Genomic DNA, 26,559 nt, shown 5'->3' with positions numbered 1-26,559 from the left:
AGCGTCAGCTTGAAATCTTGTCCATTAACACACCAAGAAAAGAAAAGAAACGGAGTTTAAAGTAGTTCCAGGTGCTACACTTGTGCATCAACCTCCCTTCACAATTTTTGGGGGTCTGCAATCACATTTTCCTCTCTTTTCAGTTGATTTTTCTCTCCCCTGCTGCTGTATGAAAGACCCACCCAAACAACAGAGGAAAGCATGGCTTTAATCCTGCAGAGATTTAGGCATATAAATAGTCCCATTTATTTTGATGGGCTACTCACACGTGCAAAACTAAGCACACACCTACCTGTTTGCAGGAGCCTGGTGTAATTGACTATACAGAGAAAACAGTGAAACTGACTACTCACAAAGTGCTGTCAAAAGCACTAAGTAAACAAAGTGAAATAACAGAGAAATAATGTGTTTTTCTTCTATAATCTCTCTCAGTTACAGTAATCTTTGGTATTATCTGTAACAATAGCAGGGTTTTCTCTTTAAAATTGCCCACAAACGTGTGATTTTTTTTTTTTTTTAGGTTTACGGTGTCCCTTTAAAACTACTGAGGAAACAACAAAATGATGGGTTTCAGAGTAGCAGCCGTGTTAGTCTGTATTCGCAAAAAGAAAAGGAGTACTTGTGGCACCTTAGAGACTAACAAATTTGTTAGTCTCTAAGGTGCCACAAGTACTCCTTTTCTTTTTAACAAAATGATACTTGCACAACTAGCAGCATCAGTTTGAGGAAGTGAAAGTTAAAAAAAATTAAGTTGAAAACCCCAAACCCTCATAAAACACAGAAAATCAGAAAAATCTGAGCAAGTCTCCAGAAAACACAATGGATGACAAAAACAAACAAAACAAACTTTACCCAGTACTAAAGGGTTCGTGTTTGTAATTTCTCACCATAAAATAAGTTTCACTTACTGAGAAGCTCATGAGACTGGCAATAAGGCACAAAACCTTTCTCCCTCAGAATAACAGTGTAAATTCAAAGCCAAGAGTCACCAAAAAGTCAGTATCATCTTATGTGGTGTGCAGCATCATTCAGCCATGTTGGTCCCAGGATATTAGAATGACAAGGTGGGTGAGGTAATATCTGTTATTGGGCCAACTTCCACTGGTGAAAGATACAGACCCAGCCCTGAAGTCCCAGCCTGAAGTAGAGCTGTGTGCAGCTCAAAAGCTTGTCTTGTTCACCAGCAGAAATTGGTGCAATAAAAGATATTACCTCATGGCTGTTGGGTAACCTCCATTGGATGATTTCTCAGACCCTAACCTAATCCAGAGGCTAGTCCCTCAGGTAGTGTAAATCAGTGCAACTTCAATTACCTCATGGCTCATGGGTAACCTCCATTGGATGATTTCTCAGACCCTAACCTAACCCAGAGGCTAGTCCCTCAGGTAATGTAAATTAGTGCAACTTCAATTACACCACCTCAGAATCTGGGAGCAGGCATCTACCTGCACCGCAGAATCCACCAGCATCAATGACACTAATTTGGCACCTCCATCGGTGACACAGCTTCCACAAGCATGCTTATTACAGCCTGCTCTATCAGCAGAAAATCACTGGGATTGGCTCAACATGGATCTGGCTCTCCCTTCTGCACCTCCTCCGATCCATAGGGAGTCTTGGACTTCACCCCATGCCTGCTGAAATGTACGGGAGCTTTTCCACTGACTCCCCCTGAGCACTAAACCTAGAGGAAAGCCAGGCACATCAGCAATTATTGGGACCCTGGAAAAAACCACGTGTGAACATTGTACGAGTTCAGCCTGATGTTAAATACTTTCCGTGATGTTCCCATCTCCTTGGCCTCCCAAATGCAACTATGGTGAGCTCTGCTCAGCAACAGACAAAAGTCACGGATTTCACATGACTCAGGCCCTTTAAATGCTAGCATGCCTCCTCCCTCTTTGGAGCAGTGTAGCCCGCAAACGCATGGAGCCGTCCACAGCTGCTGCAAATTGATTGATTCCCCCTGTGATGGTCAACACAACTGGCCACAGCATCAGAGAGAAGCTGTCTTTTGATTTAGTTTCCTGGACTAACTTTAAACCATTCCCCCCCACCACCTCCCACACACCGTCCAACTCGCTTTAACATCTGCACGGACTTCAGAAACGTTCCTTAGAACCACGTTCCAAGTCTTACGGGACACTAACTCTGGTGAGCAGCGCTGGCCTATGTAATCTGCTAGAGCCCTCCACTGGACTCACCCAAAGGAAACATGATTAGCAGCCTCCTGACACCTCTGTAAAGCGAGGAGGTTCCAAAACAAACCAGGGGAAAGGAGCTGGAGTGGCAGCCCTGAAAACTGAAGTCTTGTCCATGCAGCAATGCTTGGGGACCTCCTGACCAGGTCCTCGCACACGTCTTTCCCAGCCAACGTGCCTGAACCAAGGCGGAGCCATCTGTACAGTGGAGGTCTGTGTGGTCCATTCATTCTCTAGCTTCTCTGCAGAGGCTGCCAAACAAGGCGGAGGTTTGTAAGACATGGAGGCTTGTCCACCAGGAAGTGGACTAACCCCCTCCCCACCCCAACCTCTCTTGTAATAAATGTACGCAAGAGCACGGGGCTCCGTTAATTCCCGGTGATGTGGAATGCACGCTACACATGTGGGTTTAGAGAGCATCGGACGCACAGGTTCCATGGCCTGTGATGTGCAGGAGGACAGACTAGATGACCATGATGGTCCCTTCCCTATGAGTCTCTGATGTCAAGGGGAGTTGGCACCTCATCCTGCTGAGCGCAAATAAAACAGGCCCAAAGGGGTATCGCAGCCAGCTGCAAAACGCTTTCAGGTCTGGTCTCACAGAACCATCTGGCTGGAAAGGACCCAAAGGGTCATCCAGTCCAACCCTCCGCACTGAGGCCGGACCAGGGTCAATCATAGTCAAATACCAAGTTTATCAATGAGCGTCATACGGTGTTGAAGGGTTTTGTTTACAGTGCCACTGGCCAGGGGAGGAATGAGAAGGAGGGTGGGGAACTGCCTCTCAAATGAGCAGGGACAGGATAGATGGAGCCAGCACATTTAACCTCGGGATGTCACTATTGTATTGACGCTGGGCGTGACGACCTGTGAGCTCTTTAAAGTCCTCCTTCGCCGTAATATGCATCTAGCCCTGAATATTCTGGCCCTACCGAAGTGTCCCCTTCCTTCCATGCCATGGCTGGGAGGCCAAGCGGGGCAGTGGAGAAAGAACCTGAAATCCACCGGAGGGAATGTGCTCTGTCTAGCAAGAGGCTCACTCATGCTGTAACCCAGACATTCCAGAAAGCTGCCTGGCCTGTTCAATTTCACTGCGCTGACCCAACAGGAGAAGGGAGGCTCTGCCTTAATTACCTCCCTTTTCACAGTCCTCTAATGACAGCCTGGAGCAAGAAGCCAGCCCCAAAAGGAGGCCACTGTTTGTTGTTTTTCTGTTGGCCTTTAGAAGGAGATTGCCATGAAATAGTTAAGGGATCCAAGTTCAGGTCTCCCTCTGACTTGACTGAAAGTCCACAGGGCACTTTCCTGCCATAGACTTTAGCCCCCCATATGGAAGCTGATTTTCTTGCTAGCAAAACCATTCCACCCTGTTCTACATTGTGATAGTCTAGTCTGACCTCCTGCATGACACAGGCTGTACTCACATCCCGAGGTCTCCAGTTCAAATCCAGCCCAGGTCAGACAAGCCTGGGGGTGGAGCCCTACTGAAGTCATTAACACTAGCTGAAGATCCGGCCGCAAAAGTCAGGCCCGCTTTGATGGCTGCTCAGCAGCGCCCAGGGGAGTGTGTTTGGGAGGTTTCAGTCCTGTGTGTAGTGGACAAGTTGTCCACATCACAAAACCACCACTACATGTGACACTGACTGGATCCCTCAGGAGAGAGGCAAAGAACTGAGCGGTCACAAGACTTAATTCTTCTTTTGCTCTTTGGGATACAGCCCCTACATAGCAGGATGAGGGGCCTTCGAGCACATGGCTCGGGATAAAGAAGAGATCTCTGTCTCCAGCGTTGTCCAGCCCCCTTCAGTATGCCTACACACACCAGTTTTTAAACCACCAGGTGATGTAATGATAAGCCAGTATTTACAATTCTGAAAGCATCCCACGGGCTCCATCTCTTCCAGCCGCCAAGCACACTCTGTACTCTTAATAAAATAATTGAAATGATGAATAGCCCCATACAGCATTCCTCTTCTACAGCTCCTGACAGGGTCAGGGATGGATGGAGAGTCCTTCTTAGCTTTCTTTCAAAGCACAGAGAGGATTTCACCTTTTTCACAATGAAATATACAATAAAAAATAGAAGTGTGAACAGTAACCATGATAATTCCTTAGACTTCCACAGAGCCTTTTCTTGGAGGATTTCAGCACCATTTACAGATGTTAATTACTAGCACACCAGTGAAATCATTGTCTTAATAATAAAGTCAGCAAATCACTACAGGTCAATTTCATTTCTTACTTTGGCTGGTACCAGGCTGAATCAGTTCAGTAGAATCAATTCTATCTACCCTGCCAATTTTAATGGTATTACAAAAATCTCACACCAATCCATGGCCGGCTCAGACTTTAACTCCTGCTAGAATATTAGACATTGAAGAGCATGTCATAAGTCAATGGAAAGCTGGTTTTGAAATAAGGCATCATATTGGATCATTTGCTGCCAATTCATGACGTATTGATGATTTCCATATGAATAATTATACAGGCAACGAAATGCGCTATTTTTAGGTAGACTAGCTTCTACCTTATTCATTTGCAAGGATACATTCAGTGGGGTGAACACAGTTTCATTTTTTTCAAACCAACTCTCCCTTTTAGGTGGACTGGAAGTTTCACTATCCTAATTCTTGTTAATATTTGTATGACTGTAGCCCCTAGAAGAATGTTGTTGTAGGCACTTCCCATGGTAAGAGGTGGTCTCTGCCACAGAGAGCTCACAATCTAGATAGTGGAGAGAGTTCATTTTACAGCTGGGGATCTGAGGCACAGACAGATATAAGTGACTTGCCCAAGGTCACACAGGGAGTCTGTGGTAGGGATGGACATTGGACCCCACTCCCCTGAGTCCCAGCTCAGTACTTAACCACTAAGCCATCCTTCCTCTCACAATGCTACTGAGTAAAGTGCATTATTGGACACCAACCAAGGCAAAGCTAAGGCTTCTTGGGATCTATTTATTGTCCAGTCTCCCATGGTGGCAGCTCGTTAGCAGCTGAAAACCCTGCCCTGAGTTCCAGCGACTGAGCTCCCAAGAGTCAGTGGGAAAGCAGGTTGGCTGGTTTTTCCCTGTACCTAGTGGAATGCAGCTGAGTCAAGGAGGCATCTCCCTGAACCGCCCCGACGCGGAAGCTGCTGGCATGAGGCAAAGCTCACTCTGGTTGTCTCGCCTTGTCTCTGAGTCTCAGTCACTCACCGGGATCCATCTGAAGCCGAGTGGGAACCATGGCCCAGGCATGTCAGGGACAATAGTTGATCCTACAAAAGCTCGCTCCTACGGAGTGAGCAGACCTTGGGGCTTCTGTGCTCTGGCCAGTGCAGACTGCAAGCCTGATCCTCGGTTCCTCTGTTTCTGTTTCCTCTGCACTGGGGGTTTTGAAGCCACCTTGACACTCTCTGTACTCTGGGTCTGGCCCCCAGTGTAAATTAGAGTAGCCACAGGGCTGCTCTAACTTACACTCTCATTTCCCAGTCCCCCTGTGGGCTCTGAGAGACAGACACTACCTATGACGCAGTGCACTCTGGCCATGCCCCGACACACCCTCTTCTCTGGGAGCTGGGATATGTCTCACACAGAGCTCTTACACTAGCTGGGGAGGCCCCTGTGCAAGAAGTATTCGCAGTGGGTTATTGCCACATGCCAGCGCAGCAAAAAGGGCCTCTGTGTAACTGGGAATCAGGCCCTGGGGATGTTTCAGAGGAGTTGCTCCTTGGCAGAAGGACAGACAGAGGATTGCCCAACACCACTCTCTGCTCAAGCAGCAGAGGCCTGGGCTTTTCAGTAGGAAGGAGCCGAGTTTTAGTCCCACAGTTTGGATGGGTGTGGAGTTTATATAGTCACTATGTCTGTTAGCTGCAATCCCGGATTTGTTGCAACAGGTTGGCAATAAATCCTCCTCCACATCGCTACAAACACAGACACTCGGGCCCAGCTCTCACCCATGGGCACCTTTCCCCCTAGGGGGACCCAGCCTCTTGTTATAGATGCTGCCAGCACTCACGTTGCTGCAGTACATCCGGCCTGCTACCCAGCATCTCTGAGTAATTGGGGCAGTAACACAGTGTCCATGAAACAGCTGTGAGAACAGCTGTACATGGGAAAGCTCTCAGAAGGAGGAGCAGCAGCATTTGGGCATAGAAAGAAAACCGAAGGAGGCAGAGAAAAGCTAGAGCAAATCTTGAATTTGTGCCTCTGGGTTTTAAGGATGGAACCCATTTCTCAGCTAACGTAAAACTAAGGATATGGCCACTAACTGCCACAGAAGATGTGTTGATTCTTTCCTCATAAGCAAGGGTGAAATCTGAATGACCACATTCTTCCTGTTTAAATTCCTCCCGTAGTTCCCCTTTGGACCCAGTATTCTCCACCCCCTGGCCTAAAGAGCCGTGCAGTGTTGCTCTGGGTTGTTAAACAACTGCTATCCAAAAGTGGCTGCATTTCCTTTGTGGCTGAAAAATGATTCCTGACAGGAAGGAAGGAAGGAAGGAAGGAAGGAAGGAAGGAAGGAAGGAAGGAAGGAAGGAAGGAAGGAAGGATAGATAGATAGATAGATAGATAGATAGATAGATAGATAGATAGATAGATAGATAGATAGATTTTGTGAAGCATTTGGAGATTTTGGGGATGAAAGCAAGATCTGATTTTTCTATTTGGCACTTCATCGCTTGCATTTTCAGAAGGGCTCAGCACCACACCTGGGAACAGGTTTTCAAAAGTGCTCAGCTCCCTTTGGATACTCAAATCAGTGGCTAGACTCTCAAAAGAGCTCAGCACACTGGGTACACCTTGAACCGTGAGCTTTTTGGACAATCCAGCTGCACATGCTGCATTTGAAAATACTACTGCAAAAGGGACTAGAGCCTTAGAACTCGGCTACAGGGATGGGGAAATAACTCCCTCCCAACCCAAGGGTACCTAAGAACATCTGCTGTGATACACCGAGGATTGCTGCAGAAGGAGAGGGCCCAGCACAAAATATACGGGGGCAGCTCTCCAATATATTAATGTGCTAGTGAGTCTCATTTCCAAAGCCAGTGGCACCATTTGTAAAATGTGGATAATGATAGTGACTTCTTTTGTAAAGCGCTTTGGTATCTACTGATGGAAAGGGCTATATAAGAGCGAGGTAGCATTAGTTATTCTAACAGGAAGGTCATGTGGATGGCAGAAGAACATAGAGGAAAGACCTTCATCTCTCCCAACACAGCTATGTTTCTCCTAAGTTTCTTTCCTCTGATTTACACCTTAGACTGTTTTTCCGTACACGTAACTCCACTGCCATCAATACCATTGCTCGTGCAGTGTACATGACAGCATTCTCTGGTGGCCTGAAAAGCTCTTCGCATATGTTCTGTGAGGGTTCTCATTCTCTGTAACTCTTCAAAGAGCCCTCTTTAGCGGAGAGAGAGCTCGGGCAAGGATAAAGTCCATTCATGCTGCATCCTGTGTTCTGCAGCGCTGTTTGCTTTGGGGGCAAGCAGACAATGTGCGATTATGCGCAGCCAATGGAATCTGTGTTCTTTGCATCTGGCTGGGAGACTGTGGACAATGCACTTGAGCAGTTAATCTGGGACCTGAGGGGTAGGTCCGACCAACAGGAAATCAGAGACTGAATTTTACACTGCCTTGGAATGCAAACAAACATGAAAGGGAGCAATCAGGGCCTCTGACGTGGGCAAATAAAGGACTAACTATGCCTCTGTGTTCATTAGCAGAGAGGGAAGCACCAATCGCAACCACAATATACCAACTGTGTACTCTGAATGGGAGACAATTATAACCAGGGGATGTGAGGGGGAGCGTACAGCTATGGGTTTGTCACTATCGGAGTGCTGTATCAGCTCACCATTTGAATACACCATGCTGATCCAGCACCAGTAAATGTAGGATCTACTCCTACTAAAGCCCCAGTCATTGAAGTCAATGAGCTATGTTGATTGACACCAGCTGAGGATTTGGCCTATTGACTTAGATGAAAGCAGGATCAAGCCCTTGTAAAGAAATGAAGGGCTTGATTCCCAGATGGTATAATTCATCCACTTTAGCCCCATCCAATTTAATGGAACTATGACCAATTTACACCATCCGGGGACCTGTCCCCGGACTTCAATGGAGTTACTACATTACACCAGCTGGAGATCTGACCTATTGACTTCAATGGAGAAATGCTGATTTACACCAGTTAGGGATCTGGCCCATTGCCGTCTATGGACCTATGCTGGTTTACACCAGCAGAGAACTTGGCCCTAAGCATGGCACCTTGCTACAATCCTGGTTTCTCAGACACAGATGCCAGGACCTTACAAAGCCGCTTCATTTCATCGACATGCTTTCTTGCCACCCCACGTGGCAAAATGACCACCCCTCCAAAACGTCTATGCTGTGTCTCTGGTGGAGACCAAATTAACAGGTTCCCAGAGCTGGATGGTGCTGGAGCAATGGCATAAATTGGCCCAACCCCGCTGAAACAATGGAAAATGTACGTGATGAAGAGGCAGCAGACAAAGCTCTTAAACATGGACCCTGATTTTTTTATTTTTTTTGGTGGTCCAAAATTAGTGCCTGGTTTATTTGACTTTTTAAACCTCCCGAGAACAGTGTTCTTGGGTTGGTCATTTTTTAATAGGTAAGCCGTGGATATTTCCAACCAAGTCAAAGCAACTCTTGAGCTAGGCTGAATATTGGGCCTAAAGGAGCTGGCAGCCTTCTGGGTCAGAATTAGCACAGCAACTGTGATTCTTTGACGAGGCTGTGAAATGTAGCCCGGAGGGGTGGAATGCAGTGGGCAACACCACGCTGTAATTGCGCCAGCTGGAGCTACCGAGAAACATCCCACAGAGAGCGGTAAACACGTCCCTCGATGCCAGCCCGAGGTCTGGGGTGGCACAGAGGGAAAGGGAGAGCAGGGAGTTGGCCGGCGCTCCAGAATCCAACTTGACTTTCACTTAAGGGCCTTCTGGGTGGTCAGATTAGCTGCTTATTCCCATCCTGTGAGGGATCTCGCAGCAGAATGAGTGAAACATCAGACAATGTCAGGAAACATATAAGCCTCCACAGAGATAATGAAGAGAGGGTATCATGCCCACGTTAAGGATAAAGAGTTACTGGGCAGCGATCTGAGGATAAAGATAGGCAGTCGCTAGGAGGATAAAACTTAGCAAGGGGCTCAGTGGAAAGCGGGGGAGCAGGAATAGGAAGAATTAAGGTGGGCTTATTCAGGGGGCTTGTTGATGACCAAACGGTGCAAATGCTCGGCAATCAGGACTCATCAAATTTAACAGGCCAAATCTACAGGCCTCTGTTTTTGCACGTATGACTGACTGTGTCTAAGGAAACCCAGCCTGGCTGGAAATCAGACCTTATGGATCTTTGCTGCACTCAGGGTTACACGGCAGGGGTGTCCCAGGGCAACAGCAGGGTCTGGTCATTGGACCAATGGCCATTGGGCTAGTGAGTTACAAGCTCTCCAGGGCAGGGACTGCGTAAGTTACACAGGTCCTAGCGCAACGATCCTTGAGGGAGGTCCCTAGACACTGCTGTAACCTCAGTAAATAGAAATGATGCACAGGACAGCAGCCTCCTGGTACTGCCCGCTTGACCATCTCAACCAAGGCTGAGCGATGCTGCTGCAGCCACAGCTATAGCAACCAGCTGGCTGAGCTCAGCAGAGCACACAACTGGGCGGGGAGGGAGGGGGCAGATGCAACGAGCTGCATTGATCTGGGTTTTTAATTTCATGCCACAATTGGCACTGAACTTCCAACTGGTCCATCGATCATGTTAGTTACAATTTGTAACCGGCCTGGTGATCACTGGCCTTAAGTTACTGGGCCGGCACTCACAGGGGTGTACATCAGGGGCAGGCAATAGGCGGCTTTTGAACGGACCCCGAAATCTTTCTATTTACTTATTATTATCGTTATTGTTAGTATTTTTGAAATCTTTTCTCTGGAGTCTGGACCTTAACTATACCTTGAGCAAGAAATATGGACCCTGACAAAAAAAAGAATTGATTACCCCTGGTGAGAAGCCAGCCCTTCTTCTCCGTAACCCAAAAAACCAGATTCCCATCCTCACCACACAGAGCCAAACATCCACACAGGGGCCAGACACACACACACGCAACCAGATTTTCACCCCTGCAACCACACACAGGACCAGATTCCTGTCCCCGACACAAACACACAGCCAGATTTCTATCCCTAGCACACACATACAACACACATAACAACCCCTCTGGACCAGATACACACATAGACCAGATTTTCACCTCCGAGACACGTACACACTTCATCTTCAACTGGTGTAAATCAGCTCTTCTCCACTGACTCCCATAGACCTAAAGGATTTTACACCAGCTGTGGATCTGGCCCAGAAGAAGAGAGAGCAAGCAATGACAGCATCTTGAAGCCTAATTTCCATTGGACCTGGCACACCACTACTAAACAGCACCCGCTTCCAGCGGTCCCCGAGTCTACAGTGCAGCCACAGCAAAAGGGAAATGAAGTTGCAAAGGTTATCGTTTGAATGTTTGACTGAGCATAAAAATCCAGCTCTGAAAACAAAAAAGGGAAAACAAGAATGGAAATCGGAAGGGGGGGTCGAAATAGGAATGACTCGCTCACCCACTACATGTATTTGCTGTTAACAAAAAACAACCACCCAACTAAACAAATTTACATTTTTAAGAGTTTCTATAAAAATAAATGCCAGCTCTGTTGTAAAAGTTTATCTGTCTCTGTGTGTGTATGAGAGAGAGAGAGAGCATGTCTGACTCCAGTATATAGATGTCATTATTTTCATGCATCTGCCGTACCCAATTTTATTTAGTTGCTTTCTGCACCATTTCATGCTCATTTCTGCTTCTGAGCTAGACAATTGCTTTATAACTCTAGGGTGCAATTTTACTGTCTGTGAGCCACACACACATACACACGTGCGCACGGGCGGGTTCTGGGCTAAGACAAAGCCACAGATAACTGTCGCCTTTATTATCCCCCAAACATTTTTCTTTTCTTTTCACTAACTTTAAAAAAAAGGGGAATGAAATTTAAAATTCCGAGCCACTTATCTTCATTTATGATTTGAAAGGGATCGTGCAGGGGGAGGAAGGGGATTAGCTCTGGTGAGCTCCGTCTCGCTTTAAGAATTTGGAGGGTGCATAGGAGAGCAATCTTTTCTCATGCTAGGTACATTTGGAACGGGACAGGGAGAGGGAGAGACTTGCACGTTGCAGGCTGGAGGGCAAAAGCTCAGTGAATCACACTGGATTTTCATGATCAATTGAAAGTCACACTTGAACAAGTGCAGGTCAAATGCTAGGGCTGGATTTCAGGTGCAGGCTCCAAGAAGATTATTCAAGTGGCTGAAGTTTCACTGGGACCGGGATGGTTTGGATCGCAGGGTCCTCTGCATCTCTTCGGAAGCCTTGTCTTTACCTCACCGTTCCCCTTGTGCCTCCCCACCCCCAGTCTTACAGCCATCAACGTGCATCTCTAAGGGACCATTCCTTCACCTTCAGGAGTGGTCACTACTGAACACAGCCCAAGGGGCTGATAACCATGCACAGCAGATCAGGGAAGACTGGAGCTCAGCTTGAAGGAAGCACCTGCAGCTATCTGGTTCAAAGAAAGAAAGCCACTGGTCTAATAAAAACAGGGCAGGAAAGGAGTTCTGTCTTTGTTTGCGCCCAGGTGATATGGCCCCACCCTGCCTGTTTGCCAAGTGGGTCGTCTGCACAATATCTGGAGCAGAGGAATAATGGGGACCAGCAAAAGATGGGCACCTTGAGCCAGAGCTTGCACAGAAGAGCAGAGGCAAGGCTGGAGAGCAGCTGGGACCAGAGGGAAGTAAGAAAGGCACCTGTAGTAAACACGCCTGTAGGGATGAAGAAAGGGAGAATGCTTTTCACTGGAAACCTGAAGCAAGGCCAGAGGAGATCAAGCAAGCTCGATGCACGCATTTAAATGCAGAAGCATTAAGGGGTAAATACAGCTCTGAGTAGGGTGTGAGGCTCTCCTTTAAGCATACCCCTCTGTGGCAAGGGGAAGCCTTCACTCCCAGATGAAGCCTTCACTCCCATAACCCACACGGCTGGCAGATAGGAGGATCCCATGGGGCGCTCCCAGTGCTGGGTTCTCAAAAGCACAGCAGCATATGACCCAGCGAACTACGGCAAATGAAAGGATCAGCCTCCCCTTACGGCTGCTCCTTGAGATGGAACGAAATGAAGAGGCTGCTTTTTGCAGCTCAAGCGTCCCCATCCCTGGGACACTCCTCCGCCCCGTCCTGCTCTCTCTCACCTGGGCTCTGGCCCCTCCGGCCTCAAGTCTGCAGCTCTCCCATGGGGCGAATGCGGCCGCCTGCCCTCTCCCATGTACAAAGAAGAGCAGCTACCTCATGGTCATTCCCAAGCAACTCCGTTCCCGTCAGGATCCAGCCCCAAACTGCCTTCGTTCACATCGCTCTCCACAGCTTTGCTCCTGCCTCTCACTTGCCAGGTTCCTTTCCAGCCCCTTCTACCCTTTCCGCTCCCCTACGGCCAGCCTGCTCTCTTTCCCGCTACACAGTCGCCACTGCTGGTGTGTGAGTCTTCTCCTTTGCAACCTGTGCCAATGCGGAGCAGCCCCGCCGAATTTCTCTCTGTTTCAGATCTCACCTGGACATATATCTATGTCATTATGCCAGCACCTTCCCCTGGCTCACCCTCCTATCACCAACCTCTGCAATTGTATCACTGACTCTGGCATGTGTTGGTGGGACACACACCACCCATGACGAAATTGCATCGAAACAGTCCACAGAGTTCACAGGAAAACTTTCCAGCGCTAACCTTCAGCCAAATATGTAATTATAATAGGATGCTTCTGACTTCATACTGAGAGCCCCAGAGTCGAAACTAGACAACGTCCATCCCTCACATTCCTGGCAGTTCTGAATACAAAGTGGTCTCTCTGCAAGCTGAGCGGAGCTGTAAACCTCCAAAGGCGGGGATGCGTTAGGGACTTTGGGTTTGTGTTCTCATCTCTCTTTTTTGATCCTTCCCCACCCCCAGTTTCTTTCATTTTCTTGAAAGTCTATAAAAGCTGATAGAAAGCCAAGGCTCCACAAAGAGAAAGACGCCATGAAAAGTCACAACCAGATGGGAATCCCGTTCCCATTTTATGGGTCACAAATATCAGCCCTGCACCTTTTATCTCTTCGCTCAGCTGCAATCACACACACAATTCAATACAAGGAAAAGGGGCATGGTTCAGAGGAGACCCAAATCCAAATATGCAAACATTAAAGGAACCTGACCGCTAACTGTGATGGGAAATCCATCCAACAAACTTGATACTGGCAGTTCCTTCTGGCAGCCCCAGCAAGCAAGCAATTAGCCAGAAAGATCTCCAAAGCCACATTTTCTTCCACTTCAAGTTAAAAAGTGAGGTTGAGATCAGAAAAGTCACTCCATAAAAAAAAGGTGACACCTGGTAAATTGCACTTATCTACTCCCCATGTATTTTCCGAGGCTTCCCTGCTCCATTAACTAACCAAAACAAGATTTTACTGCCCAGCAGCATTGCAAAATCGTCAGGAACAATAGCTAGTTTCAGGATGGCCAACCCCAAGCATTTGAAGGTCATGAGTCAGGCCCCCCAAAATCATGAGATTGGCTTAAAAATCATGAGAATTTTATAAAATAATACAGTGGTTGTTTGTTTCCTTTGCCTTCTGGTTATTGAGCTGTTCGTTTTCATTCCTATTCATGTTTTCAAGTGTTTCTCCCCAGCCATAAGGAATAGAAACTTACTTTATTTTTTAAAGGAAAGCCAAGATTCTCACATAATCACTTGACCTCAGAGAGTGGGTGTGTAGGAAACACAACAAATATTATGAGACTCACGATAAAATCATGAGAGTTGGAAGCACTGCCAGGCCACACACCAAAATCTATTCACCTTTCTCCGCAATTCAAAAAATACACCTGATTCTGATTTCAATTTTACCAACATGTATCTCCATTGACTTCAGAGAGATTACTCTGGGTTTACACGAGTGTAAATGAGCTCAAAATGAAGGCCAATGTGAGCACAATGTTGACTGGGCATGGGGAGGGACTAAAGGATCTAGAACCTCAGTGTAAATTTTGCCCTGTTTTGAGGAGGCAAGTGCTGCATAGATCTTGCTCTGACTCCTCTCTACAGGGGAGAATTTCACCCCTTGATTTCATTCTGCTTAGCTCAGTCTCCAGATCCAGACCCTCCTCTCAACAGTGACATGGAGCAGAAAGAACCCCACTCTGTTTCCAAAAACCTGCCTGAGGTGCCAGCAGAGGTGGCCAGAAAAATAACACCTGTTGCCATGCATAACCAGAGCGTATTCAACGCAGATGCTGTTGTTGGGGAATTCAAAAAAGCCAGGCTGTACCCACACATACCCAAGTTACAGGGACTCTGCCAAACTCAACACTTCCGCTTGGTTCACCTCTCGCTCACCACCATGCTAAATCAGGAGTGAGTCTATCAAAGTCAGTGGAGTCATTCCCGTGTGAAACTGGTGTAAGTGCCGGGAATCGGGCCCAGCATGAACACAGAGCCCTCTCGAGAGTCTCCCATCCCAGTTTCTCAAAGCTCTTTACAAGCAGAAATGAATGGAGCTGAATGATGTTGGACATATGCAGCAGAAGGTGATGCATAGGCCCCAATCCAGCATAGCACTAAAGCACACACTTAACTGGAGGGGCAGTGGGGCCTATACCTAGTGCACTAGATTGGGAGTTAACAGACCTGGGGTGAAATCCTGGCCCTCTTGATATCAACGGGAATTTTGCCAGTTACTTCAATGGGACCAGAAACTCATCCCTGGGATCTAATCCCAGCTCTGCCATTGAGAGGCTTTGTGGGACTTTGAGGAGTCACTTACCGTTTTTGTGCCTCTGTTTCCCCTCCTACTTTTTTTCTATCTTGTGTATATTTAGTCTGTAGGCTTCTCAGGGCAAGGACTGTCTCTCACTATGCGTACATACAGCCCCTTGCACAATGCAGCCCTGATCTCAGCTGGGGCCTCTAAAGCAGACACTATTATAAGACAAAGAATAGACGATACTAATAAATCATTTTAAGCTGGTGAGTAGTCCTATCTGAACTGGATTCACACCCCAGGTCAAGAGGCCTTCCATAACCACAAGACCATGGTTGTTTAACTCAACTTCAAATAAAAAGAAGGGGTTCCGGCCAGAAGACCAGAAAATCCCTTGGCAATGTGTTCAAACCACAGCACGAACAACTGACACATTTTAGAGAAAACCACTCTGCCCTAGAATGTAGGCTCAGCACATCCAGTACCTGCCCCCATCTTCTTTTCTAATGCCACTTCACTTTCTGTTGATCAGTTGCCGGGAGAGCTAGGCAAAACCCAGAATTTCCATTCCCCAGGGAATTCCGATATTTCAACATTTGTTTTAGTTCCGACTCAGAACATTTAAAAAAATGTCCCATGAAACGAAATTTTCTGAAACCTTTCATCAATCCAAATGTTGCGTTTCGGTAAAGCATTTTGTTCTGATTTTTTTTAAAAAATGGCAGGTTTCAGAGTAGCAGCCGTGTTATTCTGTATTCGCAAAAAGAAAAGGAGTACTTGTGGCACCTTAGAGACTAACAAATTTATTAGAGCATAAGCTTTCGTGAGCTACAGCTCACTTCATCGGATGCATCTGATGAAGTGAGCTGTAGCTCACGAAAGCTTATGCTCTAATAAATTTGTTAGTCTCTAAGGTGCCACAAGTACTCCTTTTCTTTTTAAAAAAATGTTATATTAGCATTTGGAATATAATAATTTTTCAAACAAAAAGTAATTTCAAAATGAAAAATCAAAATGCTTCCTTTCTGGGTGGGTTTTTTCCCCCCCAAAACAAAACTTTGTCAAAATAGACACATTCCAGTAGAAAGTTTTGATCTTAACAAAGCAGCATTTTCTGATGGGAAAATGTTCCACTGGAATATTTTCAAGCAGCTGTAGTTGCTGGCACATGAGAGAGAAGAGGGATAGTTTGTAGGGTTTTTTAAATTCTTATTTGTGGATCTCCTTTCAACTGCTTTGCTCTGCCTTTGCATCGAGAAGCCTTTGGAGAGACGCAGCCTCTGGGCTCTTCTACTCTGTCCTCCCTCCCCCATCTCCTTTTCTTTGAGAAGTAGGAAGGGGGAAAAATAAAAGACCTTCAAAGAGGAAACTGTCAGAAAGCTGCTTTTTGTGTGTGTGTGTATCAAATGTTCAGCGCTATCCCAGAATCTGGTCTTTAAATGCAATAAAATACGGCAACTACTGACAAAAACAATTAAAATAAAACCGCCCAGGCAGCTTCCTCATCACTTTGTAGTTAAGGGAAGGTTTAAAGCCCACCTGGGTCTTTTAGGAAACATTATGGAACCCTCTCCCTGGGTTGGATCCTGCACTGACACACGGCTTAGTTCTGCTGAGCGCCTTTCCACTGATAGGTTTCAGAGTAGCAGCTGTGTTAGTCTGTACTCGCAAAAAGAAAAGGAGGACTTGTGGCACCTTAGAGACTAACAAATTTATTTGAGCATAAGCTTTCATGAGCTACAGCTCACTTCATCGGATTGATGAAAATCCATGGATAAAATCCCAGACTTCAGAAAGGAAGGAGACTTGTCATTAAAGAACTCAGGAGATCTGGGTTTAATTCCTGGTTTGGCCTCAACCTCTCTGTAAGACCTTGGACAAATTACTTCATTGCTCCGTGCCTCAGTTTCCCCAGCTCTAGAAATGGGATAACGATACTTCCTCACCTCCCAGAGGTGCTCTAAAGATGTCTAGGGATGCTCACATACAATGGTGCTGAGAGCCATGGAAGTGGATAGTAAAAGTCCTACTAGGTCAGCTAATCACAAAGGAGTGTCCCCTACAATATACACCACTTCCCTCAGCCTCGTTTTCAATGTACTGAGTCATGCACATCCATTCTCTATAAGAGGCAGCGTGGTTTAGTGGCTAGGATATTAGACTGCAAATATGTGGAGTTTGGGAATTAGCACAATCCCCTTCATCAGTGGGGCCCTCTGTTCAAATCCTGGTGCATGCCACTGGTGGAAAAAGAATTTGATTTCACCACACAGATCAGCAGCAGCACCAGCAAGCCTGCATTCAGGAGGCACCAAGACTGGACTTCTCTGGGGTACTACAGCTCATGGGGGGGAAGGTGTGTTGGCAGAGCTTGGAGCGGAACAACTGGGGATCAGAAAAGTTCAAACCCTAACAAACGGTACCAAAAATGGGTAAACGCCTTTATACCTGAAGGTGTGTTTGTCTGATAAACACCAGAGCTGCCCTGCCATAGTGACCAGCTACAAAAGCTCCCCAGAAAGAACTTCACAGCCTTACGCTAAGTTGTTGGCCACTGGCATATCCAGCAGACCGACATCAAGCATGGGGTCAAGTGAGCTTTCTCCTTATCTTAGTTTTTACCAAAACACCCCCCACCTAGTAAATGAAGGGCAATCCCTGAACCAAACCCTGCATGTTCTCGGTGTAAGGAATGATTCTTGACTTCCAGGGCTTTCTTTGCCCAAGAATGTAACATGACCCTGACATCTGGATGACTCCAGAACTTCTGTGAACTCGGGTCTCGGGGGGGTCGTGACATCATCTGGAGCCAGAGGCCCTGCCCCGCTCCTGCAAGGAGATCGGCGCCAACACAGCTTTGTTTGTTTATTTTTGTTAACGGTGCCACGAAAAATTCAGACGGGTGGCAGAACCACGGCTGCGAGGAACCTGCCCCCTACCCGGGCCGCCCTACCACTGCCCTCGACACAGAGTATTTTTAACCCGTTTCTCAAAAAAATATTTATCTTTGCATTCAAAAGGCTGCGGGACAACTTTGTGGTATATTTCTCCAGCAAGATGTTTTGATTCTCCCTTGGTCTGTGAACAGGATGGAAATGCCAACAATAATATTTGCAATGAATAACTAAAATTCTGTGGATTTCTCTCTGTGTCTCTTTCTTTTAAATAAAATAAAATGCCCCTAATAAGAGAAGGGTAGATTCTGCTCTCTGTCATACCAGGGTAAATGTGGAATCCACTGACCCTCAGGGAATTGATTCCACATGTAGAGCAGAGATCTGAATCCAACTAAGGCGTCTTATAAACACGAAAACCCCTTCCCAACTTATTTTGCATATGTAAAGTCAGGAGGTCTGGCACCATATTAGAGTCAAAGATAAAATAGCTGAACAGAAGAATTATTGTGCAAATCTCAATCCCCTGAGGGCCTGATCCTGTCCGCCATCACCTCAAGGAGATGCTAAGCACCTATATTTGTCCAGGTCACAGGATTTCCTTTTATTTACAAGCACACCCAATGAAGACTCAATTGTCTCAAGATCCAGGAAAAAAAATATTTTTAATAAAAACACGTTCTGTCAAAAAATGGTCTTTTTCTCAAAATCGAAAATTCTGCCAATTGTTTTTTACATTTTCTCGATTTTTTTCTGACAAAAACCTTTTTTTCATTTTGCAGAGGAAGAGGTTCCTCTTTTGCCCTCTTTTTTCTTTCCCCTCCTTTTTTTTCAGCAGCAAAATAGGAAAAAGGAGGAAAGTTTCCCCAGAGAAAAAAGAAAACAAAAAACATTTTAAAAAAAAATTATCACGTTCTAAATCCATCCTTTTCACAAACCTGAAAATTAAAACAGCTTTGAAATTTTTAACCTTTTGGGGGTTTCTCCCCCACCCCCTCATTTTCCACCTAGCTGTAGGTTATATCACATCTTCCAGATCATTAACAGTGTATCGGGATACAGTTTGGGCCACAAACAGGAGGAATCAGTCTGATGTGTCTCCTCCGTGACCCCTTTTGTTCACATAACGAAATCCGGCACAGAATTCTGCCATCAGTCTCAGATGGTGACCAGGCCCCACTTACCAGGGATATAAGTAAGTCAAGATGAAGGTGCATAGGCTGTCCAGAAGTTTACACACTTGGTGGCCTTTACCCAATCTGGATAGTTTCTTATTCTCCCCAGCACTTTGTTCTCTACCACATTCCTTCCCTTCAAAACAAAACCCTGACCTTTTTTTTTTTTGGTAACCCTGCCTGACACTTTTGCTTATTTTGAGTCTACACTTTCTTGGACAGCCAATACTAAAGCCACATCTTGAGCAGCTGCAACTGTCCCTGGCTGAACAGCTCCGATGGGATGGGAAGATGGACTTTATGAACATTCGCAAAAAGAAAAGGAGTACTTGTGGTACCTTAGAGACTAACAAATGTATTAGAGCATAAGCTTTTGTGAGCTACAGCTCACTTCATCGGATGTAGCTCACGAAAGCTTATGCTCTAATAAATTTGTTAGTCTCTAAGGTGCCACAAGTACTCCTTTTCTTTGTGAGAATACAGACTAACACGGCTGCTACTCTGAAACCTGTCTTTATGAACATTGAAACCAAATGAACTAAGCCACTCTGCAACCTCTGGTCAGGAAACTGACCTTGGATTCAACAAAAGACTTAGATTTAACTGTTTCTTTCCTCCAAGAGCCTGATGCTCAAGTGTGATTTTCCTAAATGCACCTGTTCCCAAAAACAGGTACAGCTAACTAGTCACAATAGATTTTTTTCCTATCTATCCATGAATCAATGAAAATAGAAGCAGGTACAACAGTTATTGGTTTGTAACGTTCAGACATTGACCAAGCAAACAAAAACAGAGATTAGTTTCACATCTGTATTTCTCTTATCAAACTCTGTCTATCTTGGTATTTATAAAGTCCTAGTTCAGCCTAGTGCCAGAGCATAACCAAACTAACCCAAAGCATACCATCAGCCTGAATGTTTGTAATCTCGTCCCACCAGCCTGTGCTGAGAGCATGCACGATAATATCTTCTTGTTTTTCTCCTTCTGGGGAGCTAGTGCAGCATGGCTGATGTAAAGGGGTGAGTCCAAAAGTAGGAAGGTCCCTGGCCATTTTATACCTAGATGAAATCTATAGCCAGCTACCAAGAAGGCCCATGTGTACCAAAAGGTATTTGGGAGTTTCACTCCAGAGAATAATCCACTCCAGTGTCCCTGAGCAGCACAGCCATCTTGGTAAGGCAGTCAAGGGAAGGGAGGCAGATACTGAGACATCAGGAGATATTAGGAGTACTGAGATACTAGCCATTGAAAGACTTTTGGAGGGGAAGTTTAGGGCCTGGTATTACCTGGAGAGATACTTGGATAGGTACATTAGATTACAATCTTTAATGGGCCCAGCTCTGCCCTCATTTACACCAGTGACATCAGTGGGGTTACCCAAGTGCCACTGAAGGCAGAACTTTTGGCCAGAAATCTTTACTTACTGATCCTCTTTAGGCCAAATTGAACCCCAAAAAGTCTTCAGTGGGACTGCATAGTACCCACAACCTGATTTGGGCCCTTTACCAATATGTGTTCTCTGTGATCATCCAACTAAGATCCCTATGGTTTGCAGGGAATACAGGAATGCACAAACTTTTCTGTCCATAATTCACCCTCTGATTACAACTGCCAGCTTCCCCCTCTGTCCCGCTAGTATTTCTAAAACAGTCCCATGCTCAACAAAGTCAGCCTCCAGTCACTTCTCCCTGTTCCTTACCAATCAGACTCCACAGAGCTGCAGGCGACCCCGGTCCCAATGAGACACTCTGATTTCATTGGGAAGGACTCGGCTGATATTCCCAAGGGTTCCTCTCTCTTTTTTGAGCTCTGCGTCGGCCCTCTGTGACCAAACATGAACCCTCATCTCCCCAATCTGAGCCTGGTGCCCTACACACAAACCAAACTTTTACAAAGGCAGGTGAAAAACGCCCCTGGGTAAAGCCTGGGAATTATTAACACCCTCAAGTCACTAACATTGATCTCCCATTTCAAACAGCTCCTGAAAGCGGACAAATCTTTTAATAAACAGTCACGGTTTGCTTTTATTCCCCGCCCCTTTGCTGAAAGCTAATGGGTTTAGCTGGCATTGTTGATCTCCTCTGAATGCTTCACTAGACAGATCCTGATGGGCTGAAGTGTATGTTGCAAATTTCCATAGCAGAGAACCAGGCCCTGCCCCCAATATTTATAAATGAGTTTATAAATCAGCTTTTTTTCATTTGCATCAGGGTAAAAATCCTTAGACAAGTCATCAGCCTGGTCCCACATGTTTTTCCCTCCTCGAGATCAAATTTCTAATAATGCTACATTTTGTTTAGGGCATACAGTGTCCAGCCATCAAAATATCTCAGGTACTGTAGAAAAACGCAAGTATCGATTTAGAAAGTCAGTGGAGATTTTTGCCTTTGTCTTCAATGCGAGTGCCTAGGTGGCTCCCAAAGTGAAGCGTAAATAATATACAGAGCTGCAAATAAAAGTAAGGCATGTGTTAGGGGAAGGCAGAGAGATAGCATCACAGCGCTCGGCAGAACATGCTTTTTTAATGGTTTGGTTTGAGCCACCCCAAAATAACGGTAATAAAAAAATAAATCTGTTTGATTGAAAATAAAAGATGTTATTGGTGTCAAGCTGCAGAAGAGATCTTTCCACTTGGAACAGCCACTTGGGCACTTCGGGGGCATTTTTATCTCCCATCAAAATCAATTGCATGTGGCAATAAAACCACAATGACTTTTAGGACCATATCAGGTCCAAAGGACCTGACATAGAGCGCAGGGCTGAGGCTGCTCCAGCTGAATGACCGCTGTCGCATGGGTGAACGGAAGGTGCGGCTTTTGTTGTTGTTGTTTATTCCGCCATAAAAAAAGAGCCTTGCATTAATTAAAACAGTGACCCTTTGAAAAAGGGTCCATGCACGGATATGAACCAAGCAAAGTGAAGAGAATTCAGAGTTCAGGATAGCACAGTTGCTCTCACTGTCCTGCATCAGGCTAAGGTGCTGTAGCTCATGTCATGTGTGTGACCAGCCCTAGTGACCCACTAATACAACCTGGGGGTAAAAAGGTGAGGTGGAATTTAGGGCCTGATCTTGTGCCCATTGATACATCAACAGGAGTTTTGCCATTGAGCTCAATGAGAGCAGAATTGCCTCCCCCGCACCCCCCCTCCCCACCATCTGAGCTGTGAATTTCCCTGTTTCTGTAGCTCGGAGTTATTCTCCCAGATGAGTTTGATATAATTTTTTTTTTTTAATGCTGACCTGTAGGATAAGTGCAAAACCACAGCACTTTTCTGAAATCGAGACACGAGGAAGCTTTTACTCTTACAAGCCAAGACTTGACTCCCTTGCTGAAACCTTGGCAAAATCCAGCTGGAAATACATTCAAAACACAGTAAAACAAAAACAAAGACCCATCAGGTGTGGCCCATATTTTCTGGGAAAAGAAGGAAGATGCAACCGAAATACATCTTTTGGGTCCACACTTGACTGTCAATGTTTAACAGGCAGGCACCTTTAACCCCAGCAATTAAATTTATCTCTGCCAGACGGCACACTGCAAATGCCTACAGAGGAAGGAGAGGAGAGGGGTGGAAAAGCAAAAAAAAAAAAAAGGAGGATGAAACAAACAAAGAAGTAAATAAAGAAAAGCAAAAAGCCCTTGTGACATGTCAAACCCTGCTCCAGAAATAAAACAGAGCATTAGCTCAATGCAAGGCAAAGCCACAGCCTGTTGTGCAAAACAAAACAGTGTCTGGAGTGGGGGACGCCCCTCAAAATGTCACCCACCGAACACCCTGTTTTCACTCCAAAGCTGCGTTTTCTTTTTAAACGGGCAGCGCGCAAGGGGCTGGTTTCTGCGCCCCAAACCTGTGACCGGAGTCTTAGGAGCCACTTTGAAGGCAAACTTTAGTTGTTGCTGTTGCTGCCCCGGCTGCACCGTAGCGGGTCCCACGTTTGAAAATAGCGCTTGCGACTGTCACTTTCCTTCGCAGAATCTCGCTCGCTCGCGCGCGCATTTTGCTCCCTAAAAACGTCTCCAGCGTGTCCAATGTCCCCTCTCTTCCTGAGCCCCCCCCCCCCGGCCCCACGCCAGCGCGGGTTCAACGCAATGCCAGTCCCCTGCCATCTGCCAAACGCCCAGGACGCGACGCAAGCCCCGGTTCCCAGCCAGGGTCACCTCGCTTTGTAAACCAAAAAAAATCAAACTCCCCCTTCCTGAGCAGTAGTTTGCTCTGTGGTTTCCATCTGCGAAACACAATGACGCTCACTCGACACGTTGTCTTACCCCAAAAAGGCAGGGGAGGGGAGGGGGGGGGAAGAGGAAAAAACCAAGAACCCCAGGCGCTCATCGGCTAACATTGCTCCTTGCAAAGAGGGACAAACCGAGTAAACAAGGACCGAGGGCAGCCGGCGAAACTGACAACAACTCTCCACGCGGCAGCGTTCACCCCAAATGCCTCCCGTCCCCATGCATTAAACAAGCTTTCTCCAGCCGGCCTGCGATCGCCTGTGGCAAGGGGGGCACGGGGGAGTCCCGGATCAAACGATCAGCGCTGCAATTAAGCCACTTTGCTCAGACCCCCCCCCCCGCGCCCCGTCCCCTCTCTCCACTTCTCCGATCGTCTCTCCTTTCCACGCTTGCCCTCCTCCGCCCCCCCCCCCAAACCCCTAGCGATCTGGAGCGTTTCAAGCCGAATCCATTGCGCCGTATGGCAAGAAGAATCCTTTGAAACAAACTCACCCAGTGGCAGGAAATGTTTGGTGTCCATATCGGGTGTTTAACTCATGCCAGAACGATTTGTGAAGATCGGTGGAGGCAAAACACACGCGCGCGCGCAGAAATCAAAGCAAAAGAGAGGAAAAAACGCGGGGGGGGGGGAGGCAAAAAAAAAATCAAAGACTGCAGCTTTGCACTGATTTATCAATAAGCAGCAGCAGAAGGCACACAGCACGGGAGCGGGGGGGGGGGGGTAGGAAATCCAGTCACAGTGTGTGTAAGCCCAAGGCAGGGGGAGTTGTTTCAAACTCACCCAACAATGTAACTAAAGTACTTGTGTCTCTGTGTCTCTCTATTCCAACTACAGAAGCTGCAATGCAAAGGGGACCCCGCCAAGGGGGAGCGGGAGGGCCAACATGGTAGCAGCGACGGCGCTGCCCGCTGGGAGTCTGCAACCAAGCAATGTTAAGGGTTGGCGGCTGTCTGCTTCTATCCTCCACTAAAAGAAAAGGAGGACTTGTGGCACCTAAGAGACGAACACATTTATTTGAGCATAAGCTTTCGTGAGCTACAGCTCACTTCATCGGATGCATTTGGTGGGGGAAAAAAAAAAAACAAATGCATCCGATGAAGTGAGCTGTAGCTCACAAAAGCTTATGCTCAAATAAATAAAAGGAGTACTTGTGGCACCTTAGAGACTAACACATTGCATCCGATGAAGTGAGCTGTAGCTCAGGAAAGCTTATGCTCAAATAAATTTGTTAGTCTCTAAGGTGCCACAAGTCCTCCTTTTCTTTTTGCGAATACAGACTAACACGGCTGCTACTCTGAAACCGCTCAAATAAATGTGTTCGTCTCTAAGGTGCCACAAGTCCTCCTTTTCTTTTTGCGAATACAGACTAACACGGCTGCTACTCTGAAACCTATCCTCAACTAGTTTCCTTGAGGGTGGAGTGGGGGTTTTAAGAAGGGGCTGCTTTAGGATCAGAAGAACAACAATAGTAAATGGTCTAATGCGTGCAAATGTTAATTTAACAAAGCTGCAGGATTTAAAGAAGACTATTACTGGCAAATGGTGGCAAAGTGCCAGGTCACAGGTACATTTATTTGAGGAGGAGGAGGAGGATAAAGGAGCTGCTCTGTTGTGTAAATGCTGCTAGATAAAGCCCTTGCTGGAGTGACTCCCTTTAGTGCTTTTATGGGGCTTTTTGTCTGGGTGAGAAAGGCTGGACCCAGTACTGAAACTCGAGTTTGTACAAGTAAGTAGGTTTCAGAGTATCAGCCGTGTTAGTCTGTATTCGCAAAAAGAAAAGGAGGACTTGTGGCACCTTAGAGACTAACAAATTTATTTGAGCATAAGCTTTCGTGAGCTACAGCTCACTTCATTGGATGCATCACAAAAGCTTATGCTCAAATAAATTTGTTAGTCTCTAAGGTGCCACAAGTACTCCTTTTCTTTTTACAGGTAAGTAGCTAGTAAGGTGATTGAGTAGAGCCAATTACATCAATGGGATTACTTCTGTAAGTAAAGGATGCAAGATGGGGCCCTTTGGGCTGAGATTTTCAAAGCTGCCTAAGGAATTGATTTTGACGGGAGGTTGGAGTGTTCGTATTCCGGAGGCAGCTTTGCAAATCTCTCAGCCTTCTAGAGAAAATTGGTGGGTGGGTAAATAGGCTAGATCTGCTGGTCCATCTGTCTAGCAGTTGTTCAAATGATCAGTCGATAGATTCATGCACGCACACATGACAAACCACATTTAAGTAACTGACACAAGTCACAAAGTGCAGGCTTAAGGAAGACAGGAACAAGCTCCTGCAGCTCTGGAAAGAGCCAAGTATGAGTTCTGACTCAGGTTGTCTCATAGACTTTACAGTCAGAACAGGGACCATCATGATCATCTAATCTGACCCTCCTGCTACTTAAACATGCTTTATTTCATTTCCTGTAACGGAGATACAAGTCAATAACTAATGGTAGGTGTCAGAGTAGCAGCCGTGTTAGTCTGTATTCGCAAAAAGAAAAGGAGTACTTGTGGCACCTTAGAGACTAACAAATTTATTAGAGCATAAGCTTTCGTGAGCTACAGCTCACTTCATCGGATGCATTTGGTGGAAAAAACAGAGGAGAGATTTATATACACACACACAGAGAACATGAAACAATGGGTTTATCATACACACTGTAAGGAGAGTGATCACTTAAGATAAGCCATCACCCACAGCAGGGGGGGGAAAGGAGGAAAACCTTCCATGGTGACAAGCAGGTAGGCTAATTCCAGCAGTTAACAAGAATATCAGAGGAACAGTGGGGGGTGGGGTGGGGGGGAGAAATGCATCCGATGAAGTGAGCTGTAGCTCACGAAAGCTTATGCTCTAATAAATTTGTTAGTCTCTAAGGTGCCACAAGTACTCCTTTTCTTTTTGCGAATACAGACTAACACGGCTGCTACTCTGAAACATGGGGAAATAGTTTTACTTTGTGTAATGACTCATCCATTCCCAGTCTCTATTCAAGCCTAAGTTAATTGTATCCAGTTTGCAAATTAATTCCAATTCAGCAGTTCCTCTGATATTCTTGTTAACTGCTGGAATTAGCCTACCTGCTTGTCACCATGGAAGGTTTTCCTCCTTTCCCCCCCCTGCTGCTGGTGATGGCTTATCTTAAGTGATCACTCTCCTTACAGTGTGTATGATAAACCCATTGTTTCATGTTTTCTGTGTGTGTGTATATAAATCTCTCCTCTG

The 26,559-nt window shown here is 46.2% G+C and overlaps 1 protein-coding gene across 2 annotated transcripts in view; it reads right to left on the bottom strand.

The window, feature by feature from the left end:
• The window catches only part of RXRA (retinoid X receptor alpha), a 235,854-nt gene extending 211,538 nt beyond the window's left edge, over nt 1-24,316 (bottom strand). Inside the window, exon 1 of one of the 2 annotated variants that reach the window (XM_038374984.2) lies at nt 23,839-24,316. In XM_038374984.2, coding sequence (XP_038230912.1) covers nt 23,839-23,866 — 28 coding nt within the window. In that variant the 5' untranslated portion in view covers nt 23,867-24,316. The remainder of the gene's footprint in view (nt 1-23,838) is intronic. The other variant, XM_038374983.2, reaches the window with a different exon arrangement.
• Nucleotides 24,317-26,559: the final 2,243 nt, after the last annotated feature.

This window comes from Dermochelys coriacea, chromosome 16, assembly GCF_009764565.3.
Source record: "Dermochelys coriacea isolate rDerCor1 chromosome 16, rDerCor1.pri.v4, whole genome shotgun sequence".
Lineage (NCBI taxonomy): Eukaryota > Metazoa > Chordata > Testudines > Dermochelyidae > Dermochelys > Dermochelys coriacea.
This window is presented reverse-complemented; position numbering and strand designations above follow the sequence as displayed.